At 35.7% G+C, this 27,887-nt stretch overlaps 1 protein-coding gene across 1 annotated transcript; it reads left to right on the plus strand.

The window, feature by feature from the left end:
* The first annotated feature begins 144 nt into the window (after positions 1-144).
* On the plus strand, positions 145-27,694 carry AstA-R1 (allatostatin A receptor 1). The gene is made up of 5 exons (XM_076623588.1): positions 145-6,073; positions 6,984-7,113; positions 9,341-9,601; positions 11,219-11,467; positions 26,809-27,694. Exons 1-4 carry the CDS (start codon positions 5,649-5,651, stop codon positions 11,465-11,467), a joined length of 1,065 nt encoding a protein of 354 aa, XP_076479703.1. The 5' UTR covers positions 145-5,648; the 3' UTR covers positions 26,809-27,694.
* Positions 27,695-27,887: the final 193 nt, after the last annotated feature.

The raw sequence follows: 27,887 nt of genomic DNA on the forward strand, positions 1-27,887 counted from the left end.
TGCATTTTATTGTCTTAACGGGACATTTTTCTTTCAAGTACTTTATAATTTTACAAATGACATAAGTTTTAATGTTTGTACGGAAAATTGTTAGTTTCTGCGTTCTTCTTTTAGGTTTACTGTTCTCATAATTAAAGAAAAAAGCAGCTAAAGTTAAATCCGTCCACTCGACCAACACAGACGTTCTTTAAATAACCTCGTACTGTGTTTAATTATCATACAATTGGTGTGTATGACACGTCGCCTGAGGACTGGACCCTGTTTATTTGACGAAACTATTTTAGGCACGTCTAAAAACTGGTCGATCGTTGCTACGAAACTGCAGGTGTCAAAATTCTTGGATTTAATAACAAAACTCTTGGGTTTAATAACAAAATTCCTGAGTTTAATAACAAAATTCCCGAGTTTAATAGCAAAATTCCTGAGTTTAATAACAAAATTCTTGACTTTAATCACAAAATTTGTGAGCTTAATGGTATTCGTGAAATTTAAACATATTATATCGTATATAATAATTACAATAAAAATTTGTATTATTCTTGCGGAGAGTGAATTTTATCTTTAAATACAAATAAAAAATAAAAAGAATAAACTAGTTAAAAATTTATAACGATAATTTTACATGTGGTATTTTCTTGCTTTCTCAATTTCAGTATCATATCAGTGAACTGATTATTTATAATCAATGTGTCAAGGTTATAAACAAGGTAAAATGATTTTTAAACATTTCAATTGTATTATACGTTACTTATCGATTATCGGAACATCAGTATACAAACTTAACAGTTAAGCGAAAAATTTCGAAAACGTGTTTATAAAATAATGAAAAAATGAAATGTTAATTAATTAAATATTATTATTTTCTAATTTGTAAAAATGTGGCAATGCAGGAAAATCAATTGTATATGTGTATTCAGCACAAAACGGAAGAAATTCTGACCTACTTATTTTTCAAACTATCATCAAATTAGATAATGGATTCTAATATATTTTATTTAAGTGGTGTAAATTCGTTTCTTCGTTAGTAATATTTAATCTCATTTTGTAAAATGATGGAGGATTACTATATGATGATACAATAGTACCTCGATTTTAGCGGCTGAGGGAACAGATCAATAAATCCGTGCTCTTCAAAGGATGTTAGATGGCTCTTGCACCCTCTCTGCAAGGATAGTCCTGCACCCCTATTTCAGGTAAACTCGACGGCGATATTTCTTCAATCTGCACAGTCGTGCCGCATCCACCGCCGGTTGTGTACCTATCTCGCGGTCTTCAAAATACTTCGTACACGTATCTCTTTCCGATAAAAGTTCTTGAAAGTCGTATTCAAAATTAAATGTGATAGAAACGTGTCACGAATTTTGTCTCGTAATCGCTATAAATAAATTAAAGGAAGAAAAGAAGCTCTAAAGTAAATTAATAAAAAAAAAAAAAGAAAATGAAAAACGATCGTGTAAATGACAAATAATCGAAAAAATTATTATCAGTGAAGTGTTCCTGAAAACTTTGTCGTGAGATAGGAAATAATTTTATTTTTAGTCGTTTTTATATTTTCTCCCGACTCTGATATTGTCTAAGCACGTGTGTCGTTACGTTTCATAAATTTTTTATTTTTCTGTTACCGCTCGTTTATTTATGGACGACGGTACTTACTAAATCTCGTTAACACGCACAGTTTTCCCACGAGAAACGAAAGAACAACATGATTTTTACGAAATTTAAGCGCAAATTAAATATTTCGCAACTTTACAACGAATAACTAGCTTTGAGATTCGTGTGGATTATTTTGTTAAAGTGACGTACGTTTTACGGAGAGTCTTATTACTGGAATCATACTGGATATCATAAAAAGTTATTTGACGAGAATGTGTCAAGAAAGTTTTGTGGGATTTAGGTTGAAAAATATTATTTAAGCCGCGTGAATGGTGATAGCTGTGCGGAAAGTGCGAACAATTTACCCAAAATATCTGAATATTTTACCGAAAGTTTCCACGTAATATTTCTTTAAGTATGATATCCATCTTTTGTAACGCAAGAACGATCAAAAAAATGTGACCCAGAAAAGTGTGAGATCGAATACAAGTTACATGATATTCTGATGTTTAACGTGCCCATTAAATCAAAGTTCCTTACTAACAAAAGAGGAAAGGAAAAAGGGATCGAAGTTGACAGATTTTATTTAACAGGAAGATCTTCGAAATTTTATATCGACGGTCCATTGAATAATTCTTCACGCGCTGGATTATCGATTAACTAATACGCATATGAGAAAATTACAATAAAGTATTACAAATTCTAATCATCGTTTAAAACATCGTTTATTGTGTGAAAAAATGACGTGATAGAATGTTAAATTTGGATGTGAATGCGCTCAAGTTCGGTATAAGGATACACGCATTTAGATATCTTCGTGCTATCATGATATCGAAATCAAAGATGCATCAACCATATTCATCAGGGACATATTTGTCAAACGAGAGTTGCAGCAATTAGTAGCCGCTGGAAGACCAATCATGAATCGATCTATCTGCATCAGTTACGCCTTATGAGCCTTAATCCGGTAAAAGGAAGGGCGGATGATCGTTAAACCCTCTCGATATCAGCGCGTGAGGACCAAGGTAATTAAATGAAGATCGTCATAAATTTCATTAATAGCCACGAGATGCTTGTAACATCCTGTCGTATTCGAAGCCACGTGTTCTATCGATAATCTTTCTGGCTTTCAGACGAGCAAGAAACGTGATTCTTTTTTTTGTGAAATTATTATGTTCGTGGAATATTCAACTGTGACCGTAGCTACGAAATGTTGTTTCATATTCAATGACGTTTCGATGGAAATCTTTTCTTTATTCCCAATTTCTCGTTCTTTAATAAATTGGCTGGAACAAGGGTAAAAAGTACGGGAACAAGATGTATTATAAAAGAATGTATTGCACGATAATAATGTACAAATTGAGAGAGGAAGTCCCTTTGCGTTTCAATCTATGTGATATATTACATTTATATATGAAAGATACGTGGTTTTATATCGTTTTGCTGGACGAATGAAATTCTTTTACGATCTAACGTTATTTTATGGTGGAACTGACATTTTTATTCTTTAAAATAGTATAAAACATAGAGAGAGAGAGAGAGAGAGAGAGGGAGGGAGAGAGTGAGAGAGAGAGAGAGAGGGAGGGAGAGAGAGAGAGAGAGGGAAAGAGTATAAAAAAATAGTGGGCGGTAAAGTAGCATGAATTAAAAATTTTGATTCTTCAGAAGTGTAGCGAACAAGGAGGTAAAGAATGGTGGTAGTTGGACCACCATTGTTTTTTATACGTACTGCAGAGTGCAGAAATATAACTTCGAATAATAGGAACATGTAATGCATATGTAATTTTCCCATATTTTACGGTGTTATTTAAATTTAATTTAGCCAACTGAAACACAATAGACTTCTTTTGAATGTGATGATTAATTTTCATATTCCATGTTATTTAATGAACTTTATTTGTGAGATTCGTAATTTGAAATATATCGAATTAAAATTACTATATAAATTTGTAAAATTTCAATATCGTAATAGTAGAATTTCGTTATTTCTGTCTATAAATATCAAATGCGAATATATGGGATGGAGACAAAATTTATTGGATAATAACACAATATTTTTCTTATCTTTATACTCCCCCTGGCTGGATAGAATTTCATCTATCTGTTCGCGTATTTTGATGTTATATGTTACTTGTATAAAGCGAGTGGTTTTATCGTGTTTCTTGCCACTTTAGACCACTTAGCTTCTCTAATTTAATCTGATAATATTTTGAATATCCACTTATGTTGAATTTACCTATATTATTTATATTTGCCTAAGTGAGAACGGGGGCTAAATAGAACACTCTTTTTACGGAGTCACAAAGAGGGGATCGCACGTGCTCTCAACGTGACCTGAATTTCGATAAGGCATTGCTATCAGTCAAACACGACTTGAAACGGGTCAATTTTTATTATTTCTTCTCTTTTCTTTGTTCGATCTTCATCAGAAGAATTGTCAATTTTTAACTGACAAAGAGAAATTTAAAAGAATATACACGAAAATCAGAAAGTTATCGCTTCTAGAATATTTCATAAAAATATAGATTGTAATCGATATTTTGTCCATTTCGATGATTTTTTAATATGTCGTAGAAATCAAAATTTCAACAACAGACGTCGCTGCGTCTTAGTTTTCCAGATATTCGCGAAAAGCTGTCGCTATCGGCACAGTGAATTCTGTCTATAATTGTGCTGTCCGCGACAGCGTATGAGCATTGGTTGCGGCAGCCTCACGATGGTCAGATAAAGTGACATCTAACCCAATCTTATATAAATTATAGACAAAAAATAAGAATTAGGCTTGGTTTAGACGTTATTTTATCCGGCCAATACCAACCAATACTAACGCATAAGTTGTCATGGATGCATAATTATAGGCAGAATTCACTATAGCGATATCGATAATTACCAAAATATGACTTCGTGTCGGGGAAAGAACTGTGAGAAAATGTGACATTGAACGTACATTGAATTTCATATCTTACACTTTAATAGCTTTGAACGATTTTAGTTGCGTCATGTCAATAATTTATTGCGTGACGATTATTTTTAATGTGATATTGAAAAATTAGCGTTTGATTACGTAGATCAAGTTATTACTTCCTTTAGTTCATCTCGTGATTGCAAGCAACAGTCTTAAATAATTCGATTCGGATGTGACAGACGGTGAGTAATTTCATTAATTAAAAGGAACTTCTTAAAGTGTAGACGCTTTTGTGATGAATTAAACTTATTTATCTTCCAAGAAGTGACTTTATTATTTGTAACGTGATATATAGGAGCTCGGTATCAGTCTGAATAAAAACGATTAAAATCAAACGATTTCATAGAATTGTAGAATATTGTATGTTATGTTTAGCGAAATCTAATTTTAGTTTAGCTTAATGGCTCCTTGTTTAAAGGGAAGAGGAATCTATATCCAACACATTAGTCAAATTTGAAATATGGATACGAAATATGAATCAGAACGCTTTGTGTCTCGTGTGTAATTTAAGCTCCACGTGTCTGGATAAGTAAAGCTGTTAGTCGTTGAGAGATAAAACAATTCGACTGTGCGACTAATATTGCTTACTGATGTATTAACTACTTATTGGATCAAATCAAACATATTTCGCAGCGTAAGAAGTGTTATATTGAATAGAAAATCCGTTTCTTTACAGATCGACAGCTGGCGGAAAGAAAATCATACTTGATCTCTCAAAGACACGACGTAAGAATTTATTAAAATTTCATTAATCGCAAGGAATTTTGGGGGAAATTCGTATATCAGATATACGCCATCGAATAGATTTTTCTACAAGATTCGAGAATGACTTCTAGAAATACAGAGTATTAAGTTTTTTAACTGCAATGTTTACTGACGTGATACATTTACTGTCATAGGCAAGATAAACAACAGCTTTCATATCGATCTTCTTTTAAGCTAAAATGAAACTGAAATATAGGAGAAAATTGAATTAAAACTTGTTACAAGGCCATTTGTTATGATATGAACGAAAGTGATTAGAAACTCCGAGATACAGTTTCAAGATCTGCTATGATATAACTTCAACGATTTGTGGATGTGATACACGATGTTTCAAGAAATGGAGACTTTGGACAGAATAGCCAGAAATTTTTCAAACAGCTCGTACAACGAAACTCACAAACTCTTCGATGACTTTGAATATAATTTCGATCGACATCAAGTGGAGAGAATAGTAGTAGTTGTGGTGCCGATATTTTTTGGTATGATTGGTATCCTTGGACTCGTTGGGAACTGTTTGGTCGTTATCGTGGTTGCCGCGAATCCTGGAATGAGATCAACCACGAATATCCTAATTATTAATCTAGCCGTGGCGGATCTATTATTCGTCATTTTTTGTATACCATTTACCGCGACCGATTTTGTGCTACCCTACTGGCCCTTCGGCAACTTCTGGTGCAAGACGGTTCAATATCTCATCATCGTCACTGCCTACGCCAGTGTTTACACCTTAGTCCTCATGAGCCTCGATAGGTGAGTAAATTAAGAAGAAAGAGAAAAATTAGGTAATTCTCTCAAAATGCTTTCTACGGTATAGTTTCCATAAAGAAAGCGGTACGCAGAGGTAGAGACGATAATTTAGAATCACTCGATCAGGCACGGGTTAACGGAAATAGTCGAAGAAGGATACTGCACGATAAAACTCGATCCTCAACGTAAGATGTAACTCATCCTTCTATAAATATCAGCATTGTTTTCCGTTACATTTCAAGATACCGTATAGTATGCAGTGGTACAGACTGCAGCATCATGTGCTATGTCTAGAAATGTCATACGTGCGAAAGAATCTTGATTTCCTCTCGAAATATACGATACATTCATTTTGTGTTTCGAAGAAACTTTTTGAGTCACGTTACGTGCTCAGGTTTCTGATTTTATTTCTCAATTCCGTTTTCAATAACCTAGCGGCATCCATCTCCTATGTCAAATAGAATTTTCAAAGTCTTCAGTAATTGCAATGTGATCGTGACGGGATTTAGAATAATTTCTATATGATTGATAGCCTTACATGTTTGAAGAATTAATTTATGATCGCTTAAGTTTAGTAATCATTCATTTCTACAGCTGCAAGCGAAGCTATGTGTTTGATTCAGGTTTCCTTGATAGATCGCATAAATCCATTCACCTAGTATCCCTTGATAGGCTGCATAATTTGGCTTATTGGCTTAGATCCAAGTTAATTAGCATATTGATTTGCTTCGGCATTATGTATAAGACATCTTCAAAAGAGGCCTATACTGCCGTTGATACATATCGGAACTCTATAGTTGTTTTGTAGTAGTAGTAGAGAGTATTTGAATTCGGTGAAAGGGTGTACATTAATAATGAATTAAGAAGCGGCATTTGTTGACGGCGACATAATGTTGTATCTTGATTGTTACAGATACTTAGCAGTGGTTCATCCCATTTCCTCCATGTCATGGAGGACCGAAAACCACGCAATCGTCGCCATCTGTATCGCCTGGGCGATGATTTTCGCAATATCCACTCCTGCATTCATCGTCCACGGCGAGGTAAGTCACACAATCACTTACCATAATATTGTCAAATTCATGGATTAACAATTTTCGCTTAACTCATAATATTACTAATAGTACGATATATATAACGATAGATCTCTATCAGAGTTTTATGTGATTCTTTTTATTAGTTACAATCGAACAAATGTTGAAAATTATATCGGTCCAGTAAGCTTTTTCGATTCATTTCGATTCACTTCGATTCGGTTATTCGTTATCCGTTGCATTAATATGTTTAATGGTCAGATTTCAATACTATGAATTGACTGAATATACTCTTTTAATGATCCAACTTATTTATAACGCATTTCGAATCATTTGTCTATCATTCAAAAGGAAACCATGATTTATTTGATATTTAGCGGGTCGGTTTGATTCATAGTCGACAGAGATTTTGAAAGAAGCCGGATTAAGATATCCGGATTAAAATTGACAAAAAAGACAGATTAGCTCTTTAAATAATAATCCGGCAATGGTACTGAAAGATTGAAGTGAACGGGAGGAAAGTTCGCTGATGCCCCTCTATTCAGTAATTCACCTTTGAGGGTAACCACTCTAATTACTTTCGAATGAAATGGACGCAGCCAACCTTGCAACTTGTAATTATTCATAATAGAACGTTTCTCATAAAGCTTTATAAACGCAAAACCGACGTGATCGGTATCGTCGGGATCAAAGTATTATTAGAAGTCATAGCGATTTGTATCATATATTCTTTTTCAATTCTTTATTGCTGAAATCATATTCGATATATTTTATCTTTTAGCTTAACTTTATCCGCAGTTCTGTGAAATCGAAAATCATTTTTATCTCTGAATCGCTGAATTTTATTCTTCGTTCTATACATTCTGCGATCGTATGTCCATATTCTGTTTTTTTTTTTTTTTTTTGTAAATGTGAACCCTACAGGATCATACGAAGCACTAACTTCGGATAATTTAACGTGATAATCGTATCGATTCATCGTTGAAACATATGACGCACCGGTACAGAACCGCGTTATTTGAACATGATAAGCTATGAAATTGCTAGACTAATCTGTCAACATTGTTTACCAATGTGTAATTGCCAGAAGTATTTTTGGATTACACCGCGAACGATAACCGAACACTACACATTCATGGAATACGCATCTAGATTATCGCGATTGTACGCGCTCTGCGCAAATTTCTCCAAACACGACTCATTATCGTGCATTATATGATTTTGCCCGACTCTACAAACGGAAATGGGAGAAACAACCATTCTCCTACTTGGCTGTGATCGTTCGACGATTATAGCTGCACAGTATTTTAGGTTTACGTGCATGACATGGGCCATTTGATGCGATGGGGAAATGCAAATCATAATGCGCGTTTCATACACGCGTCAAATGTACATTTCGATTGAATCACACCACAGTTTGACCAGACGAAATTGGTGGACGTGTTAAATTAATCAGAGACAATTATCTCGTTTTGGAGTAATTCAACCTCATTTTCGGATAACTATTAACATTTTCATTTTTCCATCGTTCCATAGAATTAAGAACATGCAGTGAAAAAATGTTTTACCCCTTCATGTCCAAAGTTGAATATTTATTTCATATCACATATATGCAACGATTTCTTACATTTCTACTCCGCGTACACACAGAGACGCTGGTATATGGCATGTACACCATTTCAAGAATAACTATCATAGTGAAAGCATTCAAACTCATGGCATTAGCCCTTTGAGCACTAAATACTCCGGGTATGAACGTTCTCTATATATGACATGCGACTTGCTATGATCATTACTGCGAATATGAAATCTTGTGTGCTGTATGAAGTATCGATCACGTTTTACATATACGTATACACTTATGTACATTTAAGCGGTCACTTTGACTTTACTATGCAAGCCTACTACTACTTACCCCACCCTCGATGCTAAAACGTATTTTTCCAGCTAGCACTATGAAAGATTTCTTTAAAGTTCCATAGATTCGAAGTAACTAAAGAAATTCTTCGTCATAAATTGAAAACGCCCGTTCTGCTGAAGTTATGTCATTTTCGATGCGAACGTGTGGTATACCTTGCCTAAACTTAAAGGAACAAAGACAATTTACTTTTTCGGTGGCGTGGAACGTGTTAAAGAAAATTAAAAAAATTTAGTCGATATTCCATACATTTTATTTCCCTGTACGATTTCGGCCCAGAATTGCTCTGTTATATATGTAGATTTGCTTTACTTTCAGGACATGGATGACTTGTCGTCGGAGAACCTGACGGCTTGTCGAATCCTACCGCAATATAGTTGGCCGTTATTCCAGTTGTCGTTCTTCCTGATGAGCTATCTGCTGCCACTGACGCTGATATGTTTCTTTTACATTTGCATGCTCATCAGACTCTGGCGCACTGATCGCGTCAGCGCCGAAAGTCGACGCGGAAGAAAGCGAGTTACGAGGCTAGTCTTCGTCGTCGTTGGCGTTTTCGCCTTTTGTTGGTGTCCTATACAGGTTAGTAGTGCCACGTTCTTTCGCATAACGAAATAGATGAACATCGATCAGCGTCGAATTTTGTAATATATAACATTTTTACGATCTAACAGAAATTTCGCAGTTAAACGTATTTTCAGTATTTTATTATTAAATAACAGATTTCTATTTTCGATTTCATTTATTCGGAACTATAAAGATATTCGTAACAATATTATTTTTTTGATACTTTAATAATATTTGAAAATATTTCTTGTGGAATGTGCTACGTAACCGCGTGTAAATTCCATGGGGCTATCGTGCAATGATCTATCCGAAAGATCACGGTTTTCGTACTGTATAATTCGCCGTGATATCAGTCGTAAACGGCGGCCAGAGAATTAAGTGGCAATTGCGGAGTTTGACTTTTGACGGAAAAAATTCATGAGCAAGAAGAGCAAGATGTAATCAACTGATACGCCATTGGCGCTAATTGAGATGGAAGATAAATCGCGAAAGGAAATTGTGCGGTGAAATTCGGTAATTCGGTGTATTTCGTGACCAATACGGAATATCGGTGTGAGGTTTATCGGTCGGTCAACAATGCTACTAATTTTTTAATTCTGGCTTTGTGAGATAGTTAAATTACACGAATGATATCGTTACATTTAAAGCGTGGTACAGTCCATAGAAATTTATCGATCCTTTACGAAATTTCTCTAAATTGAATAAAATAGAAAAATTCGTGAATCGAACGGTGGTTCCAAAAGAATAATGGTTGCATGTTCAGATATTCGTTGTAGGATGTTGCGAATTGAAAATAATGAGCGAAACAATTCTATGGAACCGCAAAAATATGTTCAGCCACCCGGTTCTATGTCAAGACTATTAAGACCAGTACGATGTTCTGTTCTTTCGCGTTTCGAAATGGAACATAATGATTTTTCATGTATTTTTCGCTTGTCTCCTATTTCATAATGAATGTTTTATGTATTTCTCACGGCACTAAATATATATCGGATATACTGCGTTTATTGAGCTTCCTGTGCAAAATATTCTCCGTTGAAAATGTATCGGCCATGCATTGAAACGCAATAGAAATACGCCGATATGTTGCAGCAGCCAGAACGAAGAGTTTATACGATTTTTATTCGATGAACGAGAAATATTGTTTTCATAGATTGTACAAATGTTTCCTATTGACTCTTATTAACTTAGCTGCTGAATTCATATCACAGAAATTGTACGTTTTTATCTGTTCAAGTATTAAACGTATATTTCTTTCACAATATTCGCATAATACCTTTACTTTGGTTCTTTTTAAGTAGGACATGAGATCAGTGAGTTAAAATTCAGCCAAAAAGTTGATAGACTATTTATTATCGGTCTTTTCGGCACTTTTAGTGGCAATATCGCCATTACAGAAATGAACTGCCATCGGTGTACCTTCTGTGACACGCAGTTAATACATATTTACACGTGTGATCGTCAATCGTTCGTTATAAAACAGATTTTTTGCTGCATTTCCATGGAAAATTTCATCCTTCCGTTACGAGCGAGCATATTTAATCCGAAATAAGTTTGAAATAATCCAAACTCTCCACGCTCGAGGATTATAATAATATCTTTTGCGTGTTTTGTTTTTTTTTTTTACAAAAGGTAATCCTAGTGACAAAAGCATTGGATGTGTACCGATTGACATCAGCGACAATAATGGTGCAAATAGCGAGTCATATTCTGGCGTATACGAACAGCTGCGTCAACCCTATTCTTTACGCTTTCCTCAGTGACAGCTTTCGGAAAGCTTTTCGAAAAATTATTTACTGCAGACCTCGACCAGATCAAACCAGACAACTGGGACCATTGACGAAGACTACGAGAGCTGCCAGTACTGGTGACATCCTTTAGGTGAGTTTTATTTTTTCAACGTTGTTTGTTCCAAGATTTTCCTTGCTTAACTTTATTTTACATGCTATATTAAGGAGCTTTCGTTGATATGATTAAAAAGTAAGGAATGCTTATTCAATGTTTCGTACTATCTATCTTAATCACTTAAAGATCTTTAATTGAACAGACATTGAAAATTAATAATAGAGTTTGTTGAAAGATCGATTCTCTAACTAGTTTTGTAAAATTAATAATCAACAATTTTCTCTAATTAATTTTTCAAAATTGATTAGAGAATCGATTTGCTTTACTAACGCTTCTTAGTTCTCGTCGATTTCCTAGTTCCTAGATAAAGTGGTAATTCAATTTCAATAGTTTCGATATTTGTTCCGAAATTAGAAAATGCTATATAGCACTTCACGCTTTACTTCACAGTAGGATCCACGTTTGTAGAAATTTGCTTAACAATTAAAACTGTGAATAAAATTCTAAGCGGAGTTAAACTCCTAAACAAATAACCGGTTTTTAAACTATAACGCGCATATGTGCGCGCTTCTCTTTTCACGTTTCTCCTATTCTCGTTTAAAATTGCACGATAGAATTAATTACTTCGTAGGCAATTAGCTCTTCATAATAGTGAGAAAGTGAAACGCATCTTTTACCTTAGTAGCTTTTCGACCTTCCGGAAAGCTTCTTTTGTTTTATGGACGAGTCAGAGGCTTTGAAAACACCCGGCGCTACTTGTATCGCTGTAGGCGTACATCTTCAAGTTGAAAATGCAAGGCCATCGAGACTACTGTGCTCATAGAATGTCTAGGTTACACCGGCCTCGCAGCCTACTTTTCTGTTTATTTTACCCAAAATGTATCTCGGATGAAGCGCGTGATTAGAACTTGCAATCAAATACACAAGTTAGATTTTGTTACGGAGCATTGTTTGAATTTGGGAGTTACTTTTATCGTAATTGCAGATTGTGATATTTTTTGTATGTTAGGTCTCACAGTTTTACTACTTTCTATTATAAATAATACACGTCGTGCACATCAAAATTCATTGCAAACATTCCGCTTCAATATCCGGAAAATAAAGTCCGGTGAACTAGTTTCTTCATTCTCCCTCTGCTATTCTCTTCCCGTCTCCTTATTCGTCTCTTGCGGCTCGTATAGAACATTTCATAGAGATATTCAGCAGTAGGGACAATGTTTTCATTTCGCGTGTTACGGATACAAAGCACATTGCGAGACATACCCTCGATAAATAAAACAAACACCGAATAATATATTTTCACTGTTTTTCTCTGTTTCGCCAGCCCACGAAGTTTCTTCTTAATATCGATTTCTGTAGAAAATTCCCGCTAAGTTACAAGTGGTGGAAGCTTCAATCGACCCGTCGGGACTTAGCAAAACGCGGGAGCTTCGTTTCACCCTGCCAATCATCCAGAAGAAATAAACTCGAACGACTTGGTTCTCATTTCTTTTCACTTATTCTCAACCTCGTTCGCTTACAATCTTTATCCTTAATAATACTGCACAACATAACTTACATTGTAGAGGCTTGAATGACTGGAGGCTGTGCAATAGGTATCGGATGATAAATCACAGAAGCGTGCGCGACATCCACAGAGCGAACTGCTCCCGAAGGTTTTGCAGGATAAAGGAAGGGCAACGCGGTATATGGGAGGATGAAATTGCGAGGGTAGGGATTGGCTGAGGCGTTAACGTTCCCCAACGACATCCGAGAACGTTTGTAGAACGCCTGAATGACAGTCTTCTTATTCGACAAATAGTGCTCGTGTTATATCCATTTGCACGTTGCTCTTACTGCCTTTTACCGACGTTCATTCTCGTTGTAGAATTCTCGCTGACTTCAGTTTGAGTCAGCGTATTTTCCCTTTTTGCATCAGAAAGACGTCCGTATAATTCGTTGATCGTAAGACGAGCGTCACTTATGTAGGGATATCGGGTCACACACTGGTTTTCGCTTGTGAAATACCAAATAAAGCAGTGTGAGAGGATTGGGCTGAACGTTTCATCCTCGGTTATTCACATTTTCGTATAAATTGTTTCCATGATTCTGAAATTGATAAATTTGATATCGTTGTTGTAATTATCTGCGTCAGCAGAGCTTACGAATTTATGAAATTTTCCATTGCGCTCGTAAAAATTCTTCGTATAATATTCAGAGCATTTGAGAGAGTTTGTAAAAGGGAATGAAGCGAATACTTATTCGTGGAATGTTCGATGCCTATCGTTATCAATGCTAATGCAGCTTCTCCGAATTGAGGAGATTGGAAGAACTTTTTTCATTAGACCACACGACGTCGTTTATGGCGTAGCTAACTTTCATCGAAAAAGAGGAAATGCCAAATTGTGCTGACTCGATTAACGTCTCTAAAGCGATAATTAGAACCTGATCCGCATACTGGCTGGACGAAGAGATATGGAAATAAGATTAGTCATAAAAATGAAGAAAAAAATAGCAATTCGCGTTTATCGAGAAATCTTTCATTGCTACATTCATTATCAACCTTCAACCACGTCCCTCCTTTCTTGTTAATTACATGAGATAAATGTTTTTACTCATTTTTGTCGTGTTTATTATCATAAAATTAACTTGAAATTCAATGGTTGTGTTTACCGCAATTTCCAACATTTTATTACAGTCAGATGTTTACACTGACAGATATTTTCTAAAAGTTGTAAGAGTAGGATAGGAAGAGCTTATCAGAGGATAATATCGGGTAGGAATACGTAAGATCGGAGATGCGATGTACTTTAGAACGTATTCCTTCTGGAAAATCGGATTTCACCGGAGATACGCATTTTTCCTACCCATCCGGTAAAAAACATGCAATACTGTCCTTAAATAGGAGTTTTCATATATTTATACCGCGGACTGCAGATAAAGTGGCAGGAAATTCTTCGGGCGGAAAGTGGAAACGGCTGGAAAATCAGATTACGTTTACCAAAGCGGCTAGAAAGCAACGAATCCCTGCTATAAATCAGGATAAGTACAGACAGTCGAAATTAGATTTCGCTGGAATCGTGTGAATTGAAAAGTGATTGTTTTAAAATACCGACAACGTTTCATTCGTAGCCTAAAATTTTCTCGTAAAATCCTCCGAAAACGTCTATAGGGGAGTTATGTTCTTTTCCAAGTATTTCCGATCATACTTTCGAGGACTGGCAGACGTTCGATCAATTCACTGAAGTATCTGTAGGGGATAGAGATTTCTTTCGTCGCAAACTTCACGAACAAATGTTTGTAAATGCGCATGTCTTTGTTGTTACATTGTATTCTTAAGGAAAATCGTGATGCCTACCTCTATTATTCTGTTAGTAAAGCAAATGAAAAATTGGACACGGGACAGTGGACACATTGTATACTCTAACAACAATCGTTCTGAACAAATTAACGCGAATGAAGCACATTTTTCTCGTTTTATATGTTCATTAAGGAGTTAATGTACCTACAAGGTTCCTTTAATGTTCCTTTATACACCGCGTTCAAAACTTTGCCACGTATTTTATGAGGTTTCCTTCGCAACTATTAGGCAAAAGTCAATACCTCTTCGTTTTTCAAAGAAGATCGATGTAAGCGTTAGTGGTATAGCTACCAGTGGATGGTATACTAAATATGTTTAAGGGACATTACTAAGACTTCGAAAACGATGAAGTTTTGTGCACAAGCTAATTAAATTCTATATTCTATAGTAACTCAAACGAACGAGTTTGTAGCTTTTCTCCCTTTTATTGAAATTTCATGTCGTGAAGTATTTAGGAAAAAATTACAGAAAAATAAATCGATAGAAAATAAATCAATATTTTATATTTTTATAAATCAATATTATTATAACGTATTTTTTTTTATAACTATGCTATATCCTCCGTCAGAAGTTTTATAAGATACATGTACCTAATACGTACGTATCATTTATCATCGTGAAGTATTTAAAAACGACTGAAAGATCGGTGACGGGAAGGTCGGTAAAAAGTAAATAAGTTGGTAATAAGTTGGTTTGTTGAACGATATTTCTATTTCAATTTGTTACATCCATCTGTGGAGATTTCGTTATATCCAACACGTATCAAAACATCCGTGTGATGTAACAGAATCGAATCGAATTCCCCTTCCCTGTTTTCAACAAGAAAATTTTTCTATTATACAATCTTGTCTTGTGGCGGAGGATGGAGGAAAATATTTGCGTTTAGTCAGATAGGTAGGATGGAGTAACCCAACGAGTAAAGAAGAAAGAGTAGACGGAAATGAAATACAAAGATGGAACGATACAAGATGACTTTTACGGTGATGAAAAGTTTAGCATGGGAAGATTGTTAACCCGATTATACTCGAAAAGTTGCTGCTATCGTTGCTTGAATTAATTTTTCACATGACTTCCCTTTCGTAATTTCTTTGAGTATTTTTTCAGAAGTTTTACCTCGCAGCTTTTCTTTATCAATTTCTCATCAAGCGTCCTGACATTTAATATTTGAAAAGTAGATTTTCTTCATCTTAGGTTGCAACACGTAAAACGTCACTTTAAACAACGCAGAATTTTTACCTAGGTCGAAGTATTTTCCTTCTCAGAATCATTATGTATTCTGTTTGCTACAATATGTGTACGCACGATATCATTTCGGATGTATTCTCCTCGAAGTAGGGGGAAAGAAAGAAAGAAGATGGTAAAATGGAAATTTCGCGTCATAGATCATTTTGAAACGTTCAAAGCTAAACGAAACCGGTTATAGGAAACGCGTCATTTAGAAAGATTTATCGAACGCGTCCGCATATTATGAATACCTAATTTCTTGATTTCCGAAGCCTAAATCGATTCCTTTCAAGCCTCGATGCTAATACGGCTCGTATATCACTTACACCTAAGAAATATTGGTCGAATGGAATATAGTGGTGGAAGCAATATCGTTATTCCTTTATCAGAGCTTATCAATTGCTTTTGATTGATTGTGTGGAATGAACAGAATGGGAAAGTTAGAAAGTGTCGGTTCTCATAGATGGTTGAAGGGTACGTTGCGAAATACCAGGTCAACTTTCTGCAATTCTACTTTTGAATCCACGAGTAACAGATAATAAGCCCTGGCGAAGGGGGATAAAACCGGGTGTGAGGAGTGGAGGGAAGAATGGTACTAATTTTAGAAGTGCTGTTCGCCGGTATCTTGGACTTTTCACGAAAGGAACGCGGGAGAATCCACCCATTCGTCTCTTATCTGTTTTGTGTCCGCAGTTCCTTTCGTTCGAATTATCTTTTGACCATTTTCAGTTCATTATTCTCTATTATATATCTTTTAGACGGGAAAGTCAGTTGCTACAAATATAGCCCACTACTCATTTATTTATATAACTTATAATATTTAGAAACTATACGTATAAAATAAAGTTCTCAATTTTCTAATTAAATTACGTTTCGTCAAAAATAAGCGTTGGGTTACCTAAACTTTTACTATTTTATCAACAAATTCTTCACTAATTTTTATTTATGTAGCAAGGTAACTATCGAATGTTATAACGCAATGTGTCGAGAGTTGTATTAGGCCAGGTTTGTGTCACGGTCAAGAACAACCACTGTTTTTGAGAAATACATTTTCAGCGCCACTCAGTGGCAGTACTCAGATGGTACTAGATGGCGAGTAATTTAACGGATTTGTAGTAGCATGTATTTTTAACTTCTCCACAGTAACTTTCCATAGCTCAATAGCCGTGACCTTATCATAAACCTTGGCGTTTCGGAACGCTCATGCTCACGATTAGCCTAGCGGTTCTTGCGACATAACTCAGACCCATTCGAACATTTCACAGGAGTGTTCGTTCCATTGCTTCGACGCACACCCTCACACAGCACTGGGTCTAGGTCCCCCTTCCAAAGACACAACGTGCAAATTTTTAGATAGTGTCGTACAGAATTTCAGGAATCAACGAAATCACATCTACGAGAGTTGGCTCGCCATCTACTCAATTGCACAAGGATCACACCGGAATAAGCAGAATCGGTTTATATTATCCTAATTTACGAGGCTATATATATTTGAATATATATAGTTTCCTAAATTAGGATAAAGTTAGAAAAAGTATAAGCCATATACAGGATTTTCAGAGTGCTAATATCACTGTAAACTATAACATTCGTGAAAATACATTATTCGGTGAAATAAAACGTTTAGTGGAAAAGCGGTAAAATCTTCAATTTATTAAACGACTCATCATATTTTCATAATTACCAGCCTTTGAAACGCATTTCGTGGTTAGAAATCTGAGTACTGAGACGACGGTAACTTCCGTTTAATCGCACGAATTATTCGCATTTCGCTGGTTTCATCGACTGTTTAAATATTTCCATCGAACAGGTAGCGACTGTTTCCCTTTCATGTTCGAGCAAAATGCAGTCGATGAAGTCGACAAAGAGAGATCGAGTTAAGAAAAGAAATGGAAGAGAAAGAAAAAAAGAAACAGAGCAAACGAAAGGAGAAATAAATAGACTGCTCGGAGTAGACGACATCAGATCCTCGGCCACTTTAATTTCTCTCGAGTTATTTCCACGATTACGACACCAACTCGATTTACTTATCTGTGAAACAAATTTCAGAGCTCCGCTCAAGCAATATTATGTCGAAGGATCTTGTAATTGTACCGCGTTATCGAGACGTCGTAGTGATCTTCGCAAATTGTCTTTCGAAGATTTTTTTTTAAGAATGTATTCTGTATTCTACGTCTGTTCTTCTAAAGGAGTACGTTCGAGGATTTATACTGCTATCAATTCTGATTATTTCTCTCCAAAATAATTTGTGTACGTTACTGCAATACGGACGAACGTATGTGTAAAAACAGGCGAAAAATCTCGTACAGATTTTTCGTAAAATAGTGCCGAAAGAGGCTTTAAACACGCGTCCTACGATAGAATACTTTTTCAATTTAAACTTGTTTGGCAAGGTAACGTGTTGACTTTTCTAAATTCCTTGACATTCTCAAGATCTACGAGCGCTATTAGTCTATAAAATACTGCTTCACTTTGAAACCCGAAAGAGGCGGAATCACTGCTGGAGTCAAGTTGCATTGCGACACTCGGGGCGCACTATCGGTATTTTTAGCTGCTTGGGAGAAATTTGTCTCAGAAAGTGATAAGACGGCATGGATTTGGCTGCAAATATCATTGCGTGACACCATAGGAGAATATATATACCTTGCCTTATTTTCGCTGATTTCCTCTTGAGAAGTGCGAAAGTAGACAAATTTTTATCGTGTCGTGCAACTTTTCGTATAACATCGCGGCTCGCGCGCTAATAGAACACTCTGAATATGCTGGATATCGTACCGCGATACATAAACGCGTTTACCCATAAATTTTGTCGAAATGCTATTCCGTCCGCTGATTTGTTTCGTCTCGTTTGAGGATTTAAGGATCGTCAGCGATAGCGCGAACTTGTAAAGTTTTAATACACGGCACGTTTAAGCCCTTCAGTTTTAAAGCGAGTCTTTTCCTTTGTCGCAAATGAGATTTAGGGAAGATGAAAATGAAATGAGGAAATGAAGGGATTTCTTAATCCATTAAATCTCGCCGCTCTCGATCAAAGACACTATTACTTCCCTTCCGGAGAAGCAGATTCTTTCCATCTACCGTGCATTGTTCAAGTTTATCTTTTGACAGGGACAAAGGAGAATTTAATACAAAAATGTTGTATCGGAAAAATTGATAATCGCGTATCGTAGCCGAAGAAAACATGAAATTAACAGTCAATTATTCTTCGAAATTTTGAAACTCCGTTGATTGTGTTAAAATCGAATTCAAGCTTATCGTTTATTCTAGTCTGTTATATCTTCTCTCTACGTAATCGGAACATTATATCGTGATTCCAAATCGAAATCAACGAATTCAGCAGAGCACATGCCGTAAATCATAGTCCTGCTCGGAACCGTAAGCACCAGCACGATTTTTCTCTGCAATCGACAGCTATTATTACGTTTATGACTGAATAACGTCGGTCTGTGATAGCTTTGCGTGGAACGATTCACCAAGCATATCACAGTTTCGACAAATTAATGTGGAAATCCGGCTTAGTTTTTTCGTCCATGCATCCCCTCGTTCTTCGTTCGTGCATTTTTATTCCGATGAAGTTTGAAGGCTGTTGCTGCGAAACATAAACTCGCCGCGTTATGGATCTATCCATCGCCGTGCATCGACTACCACAGATAACTGGCCTGTTCTATAATCCTGCCCCCCTCCCCTCCCCGACAAACGACTATAGCTAGCTACTATGCCTCTCAACCGCTTCGTTTTCAGATAAATAATTGCGGAACCTCGTGGAATGTCGGACCAACATTTAGATAATTCCAAACAACAGTTATGGTTGATATTACGTTCGAAACGAATACAAACGTTAAAACCTTGCGTCTATTTTGAATGGTTATATTCGAATGGTTAGTTTAGTCTATAAACCGGGTTGATGAACGATATGCCTTAAACTGAATAAAATATTAGGTCATCCTATACAAGTACAGTTTTTAAATAAAATGAAATTTAGAAGACATACGAACATAAATATCTGATTTACATATTTTAGTTAATATGACGTTTCGAAAGATTAATACTTAGATACTTGGAGATACGTACATAAGTGAATGAATTTATTACACTTTTAGTTTTCAAGCGAGAAAGATGTTGTAAATCTCTGTATCGTAACTATTTTCCTGTTATATCAGTGATTTTCAGTGTTGTTAAAGATAGATAAATCGTATAAATCATCGTTGGGCGCTGGAACTTCTACATTCGTATCTCTATCTACATTTGTTGATCTTATAAATTCTTAAAATAACTTTAACCGTAATAGAACATTCCAACTCGACGCTTGTGTTACACCGTATCCGTTCTTTGGATTGTTGTTATCGCATAGTTTGCCTACCTTGCACAAAAATATAAACGTCATTTGCTCGAATGCCTGAACCTCCTACAGAGTGTTTAGTCATTTATTTTGGTCATTTACTTGTACAAGCTATCTTTTATTTCGCGCGAACATCCCTGTCTACGAGTTCGCTCCTATTTTTCTACTCCGTTTATGAATTTTGTTCACGAAGCAGAAGAAACTGTTATATTAGTCTATTATATCTTGACTTCCCAGTCATTCTCGATCAAATGTAAATATACAAAGTGAAATATTCGAAGGAAAGTAATCGATATTTAGCGAAAGAAATGAATTTCTACTTAGATTCTACTTATTTGTATTGCGAAATAGACGAATTTATAACTAAATATCCGCAGTCTGTATGTATATACTAATCCGAGATTTGAATTATTATGCTATCGTAGTTTATATGTCACAGACGATAGTAAGGGATAAAATTCTCGCGATAGTTGAGAGACGGAAAAAGATTCGTGTATTGCTATAGCACTTTCAAATTGTCGATAAAGCTATACGATTCGGTCATTCGAATTTTATGAGCTTCACGCCTTTGCCGAAATTACACAGCTAAATAGACAACGCGCTTTAATCAAACCCGCATGAGAGGATATAAAATACAACATGGGATCGATATTTGAACGCGATGCGATGCGATGCGTCGTGTCGCGCTGCGAAAATTGTGATCTGTTTTCACGGCATCTCATTGCAATCGTGATAAACTCGTATTACGATCAAAATTTTATTAAGCACAAAATGTCAGTACGTTCGGAAGAAATCCCATTTCGCGTTCATAATTTGTTTTATGCACTGATTTATTTACGTTTGACGTAAACTAGTAACATATGGCATATAGTTTACTTCTACGCTTCCGTGCAAAGAACAATATTGTTAGAGGATATCGTTAACGTGTATACAGTATCGATTGCGGTTTATGAAACTATGTACCAACTGACCAGCATCATTTTCTCTTTTCTCGCGGTGCTCATCAATTTTGTGTCAACACGATCCATCAAACTAGCGATCAATGGCAAACGCGATTAGTCTCGATTGAGTTTGCTCGTTTAATTTCATCGTATTTTGTCGCATAGCAGAACTCCACTTATACAAATTGCATTTATCCGAACGAAATTTTAGTTAATGCCCGATTAACTGAAGTTTTGCTGCTTCAATTCATTCGTTCAATCCATCTGAACACGAGCTCCTATTATGTGAACGAAAAATAATAGGTAGTTGGTGATATATAAACTATTTGTCCTATATAAGCGAAGTTCTATTGTACTAATATTCGACATAAAAACCATAAATTTAGAATTTTATTTCATGTTACTTTTTATAATTAGTAACGCAACATTTATAACAGTTACTTTAAAAAAGAAAATTAATAGTGAAAGAATGTTAAAAACGTTCTAGGAAGCAACGTGTTTCGTTCTCATTTTCAGTTAGCTTTATATATCTCGCATCTCGATTTTATTCCATCTTACCAAAGTTTCCTAACGAACAGGCGGTCTAGCAATTAAATTAACGCTTTATGACTTACTCTCTGAGTTTTGTAATTACAGGAATTTCACCTGTACATCTCTTAACTTATATCAAAGTTGCCGTTCAGTCACAGGTATTCAGTTTATTATCAGCTTGGCGACTATTTCGTAATATGATGCGCGTCGTAGAAATTAGAACTAGGAATATCATTGTAAATATTGTAACTCTACAAACTTCCAACACGCTTTTTCACTGAAAGCTTTCAAACAAAAAATGGCAGCGCTAGAGAAAAGATCGCTAATTCCATAAATTTCCCATACTCTACTTCCTTCTTGTCGAGTGAGTCAGCGCTTTCTCCCGTTTTTCGTAGTCTTTGTTGTTGATTTCCGTACATTTCGGAAGCACATTGTCCGGAGCGTCGAGTAAAACGCATTAATGAAGAGAAGGGAAAAAACATATTACGGGCGCCCTAAATTCCCAAATTCTTGGCGAAGCTTTAACAACAACGTTCCTCATCCTCACGGATTTGCACACTGAACCAGCAGGTGTCAGCAATCTTTCGCGTTGTTTAATTTTTTTCCATGGCATCTATAAAACACCGTTAACATGGAAGTCGTAAAAGAAAATTACGGTGTAATCTCCGCGTTGTGCAAAACGTAGTGAACATATTACGCAGCAATACGAAATCGTTTTCTAAAACAAACGTCCTACTTTTTATGGTTTATTTCTATTACGACCACGAAGCATTTGCTGATTGGAACTGCAATAATAAACCAACTTACGGATGTTCCATTGCATTCTTGGGCTGCGAATTGGTTGTATGTTCTTCGTCGATTTCTAACTTTCGTCGTCTTCTGTTTTGTGTCGGAAAAGAATTCATTTTTGAAGAAGGAAAGGAGCGTTTCTATAAACATTTGTTTCAAAGTTCGTTCTAAATGTTTCGAAGTACTGCGTTTAACAATGCCGAAGATCTTCTGATATCTGATATGCAGCATTTTCTAAGATTTTACCTCGCAATGTCGGTTGAAGACACCACATAACTCTTATATGATGAAAGTTTGTTCCAATTTCACGCAGCATTGTCGACATGTTGGAGAAAACCGAGGAGAGCGTTTGTCTTCTAAATTGCAGATATTACGACTCAGCGTAGGAAAATGGTTTGAAATCAATTTCGATCCATTGGATGTTTTCATTAATAAGATCAGAGAACAAAGCGAAGGACAGAAAGGTACATAGAAGAGATTAAACGTGATCATATTTTAGCCCTTGGTCATTAATCTCGTGAACAGCGTAAGATCCATTCTTACCTAGTTCCATTTTTTAGAGTGAAATTTCTCGATGTAATAAAACTTACAGTTGATGAAATTGAAGAAGAAAAGGAAAAATGAGAAGCCTGTTCATCGTGAAATTGCTTGAGTATAATCACGACGTAAATGTTTCATAAATTTTGTTGCGCATTTGTAGAACATATCCGTTGATAGTCGTAACATCTGTGTGAGTATTATTTTATTTTTTATCGGAAGTTATGTTCTTGTTTCACGAAAAAGCTGAAATATATTCTGTCTCTAATAGTATTATTCTTAATAAATTCTGGAAGCTTACAAAAATTTGCAGTCCTCTCCCATTAATCTTCCCCGAACGTATTATTTGTGAAAAAAACTCCGTCTATTCTTAGCTATTAACATACAATATCAATAAGTTTAGCTACATGCTCGTTCTCCTGTGACGTAACACGAATAAATTAAACCTAGGAACTTGGCTGAACATTCAGAGAGAGAGAGAGAGAGAGAGAGAGAGAGAGAGAGAGAGAGAGAGAGAGAGAGAGAGAGAGAGGGAAAGAGAGAAAGAAAGAAAGAGATAAGGATTATAAATGTTTCCCTTAATGACGTCGTTTTCATTTTATAAAACTTATAGGAAGCTATAAGCAGAAGGAAGCCAGAAGAATGTTATATTTCATGCACGTTTTTTCCCGTGCTTATGCTATGTATGCGTTTAAATTATCGGAGAATATTACGGAGTATGCGCGTACATGCTCTATAAAGCGTATAATTCGCTAACAAGATCCAGGCAAACTCTCTCCTCAACTCAGAGCAGCCAAAATGAACAATTTGCAATTTTTCAAAGAGAATTTTATAGATTTACAACGGCGCACTCTTGGCTATCGGAACAAGATTAGCGAATAATACTATAATATAATAATAGGATTACGTAGATTTTTGCCTCTTGTTTTAAAATTTCTCCGAAATACTATGCCGATTGGTAATGATTATTTCGCTATCGAGACAATCTCAATATCTCTGGATGGGACCATTCTCCTTGCACTGATAAGAAAATGTTTCTGTATACGGTTGCGCAATCAGTTGGTGTAATATTACTACGGGGAACTGTTTCGAGAGCTTTCCAGTTGGCAGTCTGAAAATTCGTAACGTGTAGAAGTAATTTGATCGTTGGGAATCAAAACATTCACAAGATGTATAAATAATTCAACCGCGTTTGATTTTATAAGAACAAGCTAAAATATAACAAATATAATACAAGTGGTCTATAATGATCGATGAAAAATATTTCCAGTTCTTGAAAACGAACATTTGTGATATTTTTTCGATCCGTATATGTGGTGTTATAGTAATATTACGGGAAATACGATATTGGTTTTTTACAGTTCACTGGTCTGTACGAGTTTTTACCTAACGAAAAATTATTTCCACGCCAGATTTTGCAAGACTGCATGTCGAAATTCGATTACATTATAGAAGCAATGGGACGTGTATATACTAATGAGGTGGGCATGTACTTATCAATGATAAATCATATTTCCGTAGATGAATGAATGGCCTATAATTCACATACTTGTGGTATCACGCGAACGTCATTTCCTAGTATCAATGCAGTCTGCTACTGTACATCTTTGGCTTTATGTAGATACTGATTTATCTTATAGCTACGTATTATCAGTTTTACCAACCTATGTCGCTGTCAAGCTCCATGGGCATCGTATATCACTCGAATTCAGCTTGCGAATGCGAATTACGAAGCAAAAGGTGTTAAGCGATTCTACAATTTCCTACAATTTCATAATAGAAATAATTAATATTAAACTAATTTTTACTAGAATAATTTCCTACAATTTCATGATAGAAATAATTAATATTAAATTAAATTTTTATTAAAATCATTAATTTCAAGTAATATATCATATAGAAAAAAGCTTTGTTTCTAAATATTCCAATTTTTTGAAACAATTTATATGAAAATATTTTAAGAACAAGGCTTAATGAATTTTTATTTTGATATTTCTTCCTCTACGCAAATAAATCTGTCTTTAGCAAAAACGTAACGAGCAAGTGATAAAAGGTAGCCTCGCTCTCCAGAGTGGAATAGTCTCGAATTACTTATAGTTCCTTCCTGAGCATCATGAGACTTCATCTGTGAAAGCGTCTTTGTTTGGAGCAAATAGAGTCGGTGGGAAGGGAACGCACCGAGGTGGTCGTGATCGTAAGAAGAGTACACGAATTCACATGGAATTAACGTCGAATGGGGAAAACTAGGGTGACGCTTAATGGAAAGTACTTGTACTTAGGTTGCCCATACAATGAGTCATCGACGACACCTAAAAATAGATTAAGACGCTCAACTTGCCTTTCCAATTTCCGGGTAACATTGTTTCTGTATTTAAGTTACTTTCCTGGAGTCCTTGATTAAAAGTTTCGCGACAAATAAAATCTCTATTAACCAATCCCTTCTGTAACTTTAAATACTACGATTAGAGAGCTCTAAATGACGATCAACTAAGAATAATTAAAACAGATTACTCGACGAGAAATGTGGAATAAAAATATTTTCCATTTTCTTCATAACCGACAATTTAAAAATCTTTCCATTCCTAAAATACTTTACCGATTAATTCCTTCCAAACATGCGTAAGAAAGTCATCCATAGAAAACTTTATACATTTATCATGAGCAATTAACCTAGACAACATGACATATTGTCACGAGGATCGTAAAGATACTCCCCTTGTTGGGATTAAGAACCGCTGGATACCTCAGAAACGATTCTTCCCCTATCCGTCTTTATGGACACGTATTTCTTCGAAATTGATATGAAATACGTTATCAAAGTGTCTTAGTTGATGGTCCTACGTCACTCAGAAATCCATCGCCATCCAATATTAATTAAAGAAATGTTTAGAGCTTGGCTGCGAATAACGTGACGTTCTCGTACCATCCGACCGAAATTCTCGCAATGTTTCCACGTTATAATTCTGGGTTAGGAGGCTTACCAAAGTAGGCCGAGCTGTGAAACCGGTGGAAACTTCACTCGTCAAGTAAAAGAGGGCTGCCATTCTCTTTTTGCCTCCTCATCTCTGTCGTATCGTACGCTTGCCTCCACTTTCCTTTTTTCTTTTTTTTTCGTATCTTTAGCTCTTCTCTCTCTTGGCTTGTCTTTCTTGCACTTTCCCGTCATCGATCTGTGTACCCTTCATCGAGTCTGCCCACTTTCGTCGTCGCTTACGAACTACTTTACTGAACACGTCTGCGAAGATGGTCGCTTAAAAATTTCACAATCGTTTCCCTTTTCTCATCGAAACCGAAGGTACTGGATATTCGTAGTCCTCGCGGCTCTCCTTCGATCCTTATTCCACGCTAATGGATACATTATGCAGATTAAATTGCTTTATGATATCTTTATGATTTTTATATCAAATGGAATGGACTGCGTCGTGAAACGAAGTAAAAGGCAATCGCCTATACAAAAATTAACGAAGAGTGCGGAGTAACAATTTTTAGCAGTGTATATGGCGGAAGATTTGCAAAGTTAACTTTTACGCAGTTAATTTACAAGTGGCAGGACATATTTTTATTTTGAGAAGCAATTACTCTGCTATTACATTCAACAATACTCGCAGTTGTAGCAATTTTGTTAATTTCCTTGCTTCTTGTTGTTTACTGTTTCCATCCATTATTACTGTTTCAGGTCACAAATATTTCGACGCCGGATTCGTCGTTCTGTAACAAGCACTAATTGCGCCGATTTTACATCGAAATTAAAGGATATCGCCGGTATTCGATATTCGATATTATACAGGATAGTTATCATGTGAACTGGAACGTGCATTCGTGTCGTTTAAGCGTGACGTCCGTTTTGCGAAACAATTACAACAGCGATGTATCTTCAATCTTCCTAATTAACAAACTCGATGACTGTGTCGATCGCGTGACGTTGCTCGATTTTTGGAGCAATCCTATCGTATCGAATGTTCCATAGATTCGTAATTAAGCATGTTTTTTTCTCGTGTGCTGATGGTAATAAACGTTTTATATAGACGTAAACAGCGTGCGAAGTTTACGCTTACACTGTGAACAAACTTTGTACATAGCAACGCTTGTAAGGTAATAACGAGAGTACGAGTATAAATAGTAACATTAAGTGATGGATAGGTTCGACGATAGTTACTAATCTAGATTTAGAGGACAAAGAAACAGCTTATCGTTTGTTCTGTAAAGAAGAATTTAAAAAGAAAGGAACGAAAGAGCTTAACGACGCGGCTGATAGAAAGATGTCGATGTTTAAATTATTATAAAACTTTTAAGTTACGTAATTTCGAGAGGAAGCTTTGCTGAAAATTCGCGGATCGTGGTAGATAAGCCCCTGCCCATCCGCGAGCCAAGCGCGCAAAGAAATACACATTTTGAAAGTAACTTAAACGACGATATGAGATTTTCCTTTCTTTTCCAGTGGATCGTCGTAGATTTTAAGAGTTCTAGGTTTAAGAACACTCGAGATTTCGTGGAGAGTTGTCCTGATACAAATTGTAAAGTACATATATCAATAAAGGCGCTCATGTAATACAAAGAAGAAATTGGATTTTGTAATCATTTCTCTTGTTCACCTATTCTAGGCGATGATCTTCCTTTATCCTGTAATTTTTAGATCCTGTTATTCACGAGAATCAAGATTTTATATATGTTTTAGCTCATTCTTTTGCCTCGTTTTTAATTTATAACTATAATTTTGTCAGTATTATTTGTTATGACTTTAAAATAAAAAGTTTC

Source organism: Bombus vancouverensis, chromosome 12 (genome assembly GCF_051014615.1).
Source record: "Bombus vancouverensis nearcticus chromosome 12, iyBomVanc1_principal, whole genome shotgun sequence".
Taxonomy (NCBI): Eukaryota; Metazoa; Arthropoda; class Insecta; order Hymenoptera; family Apidae; genus Bombus; species Bombus vancouverensis.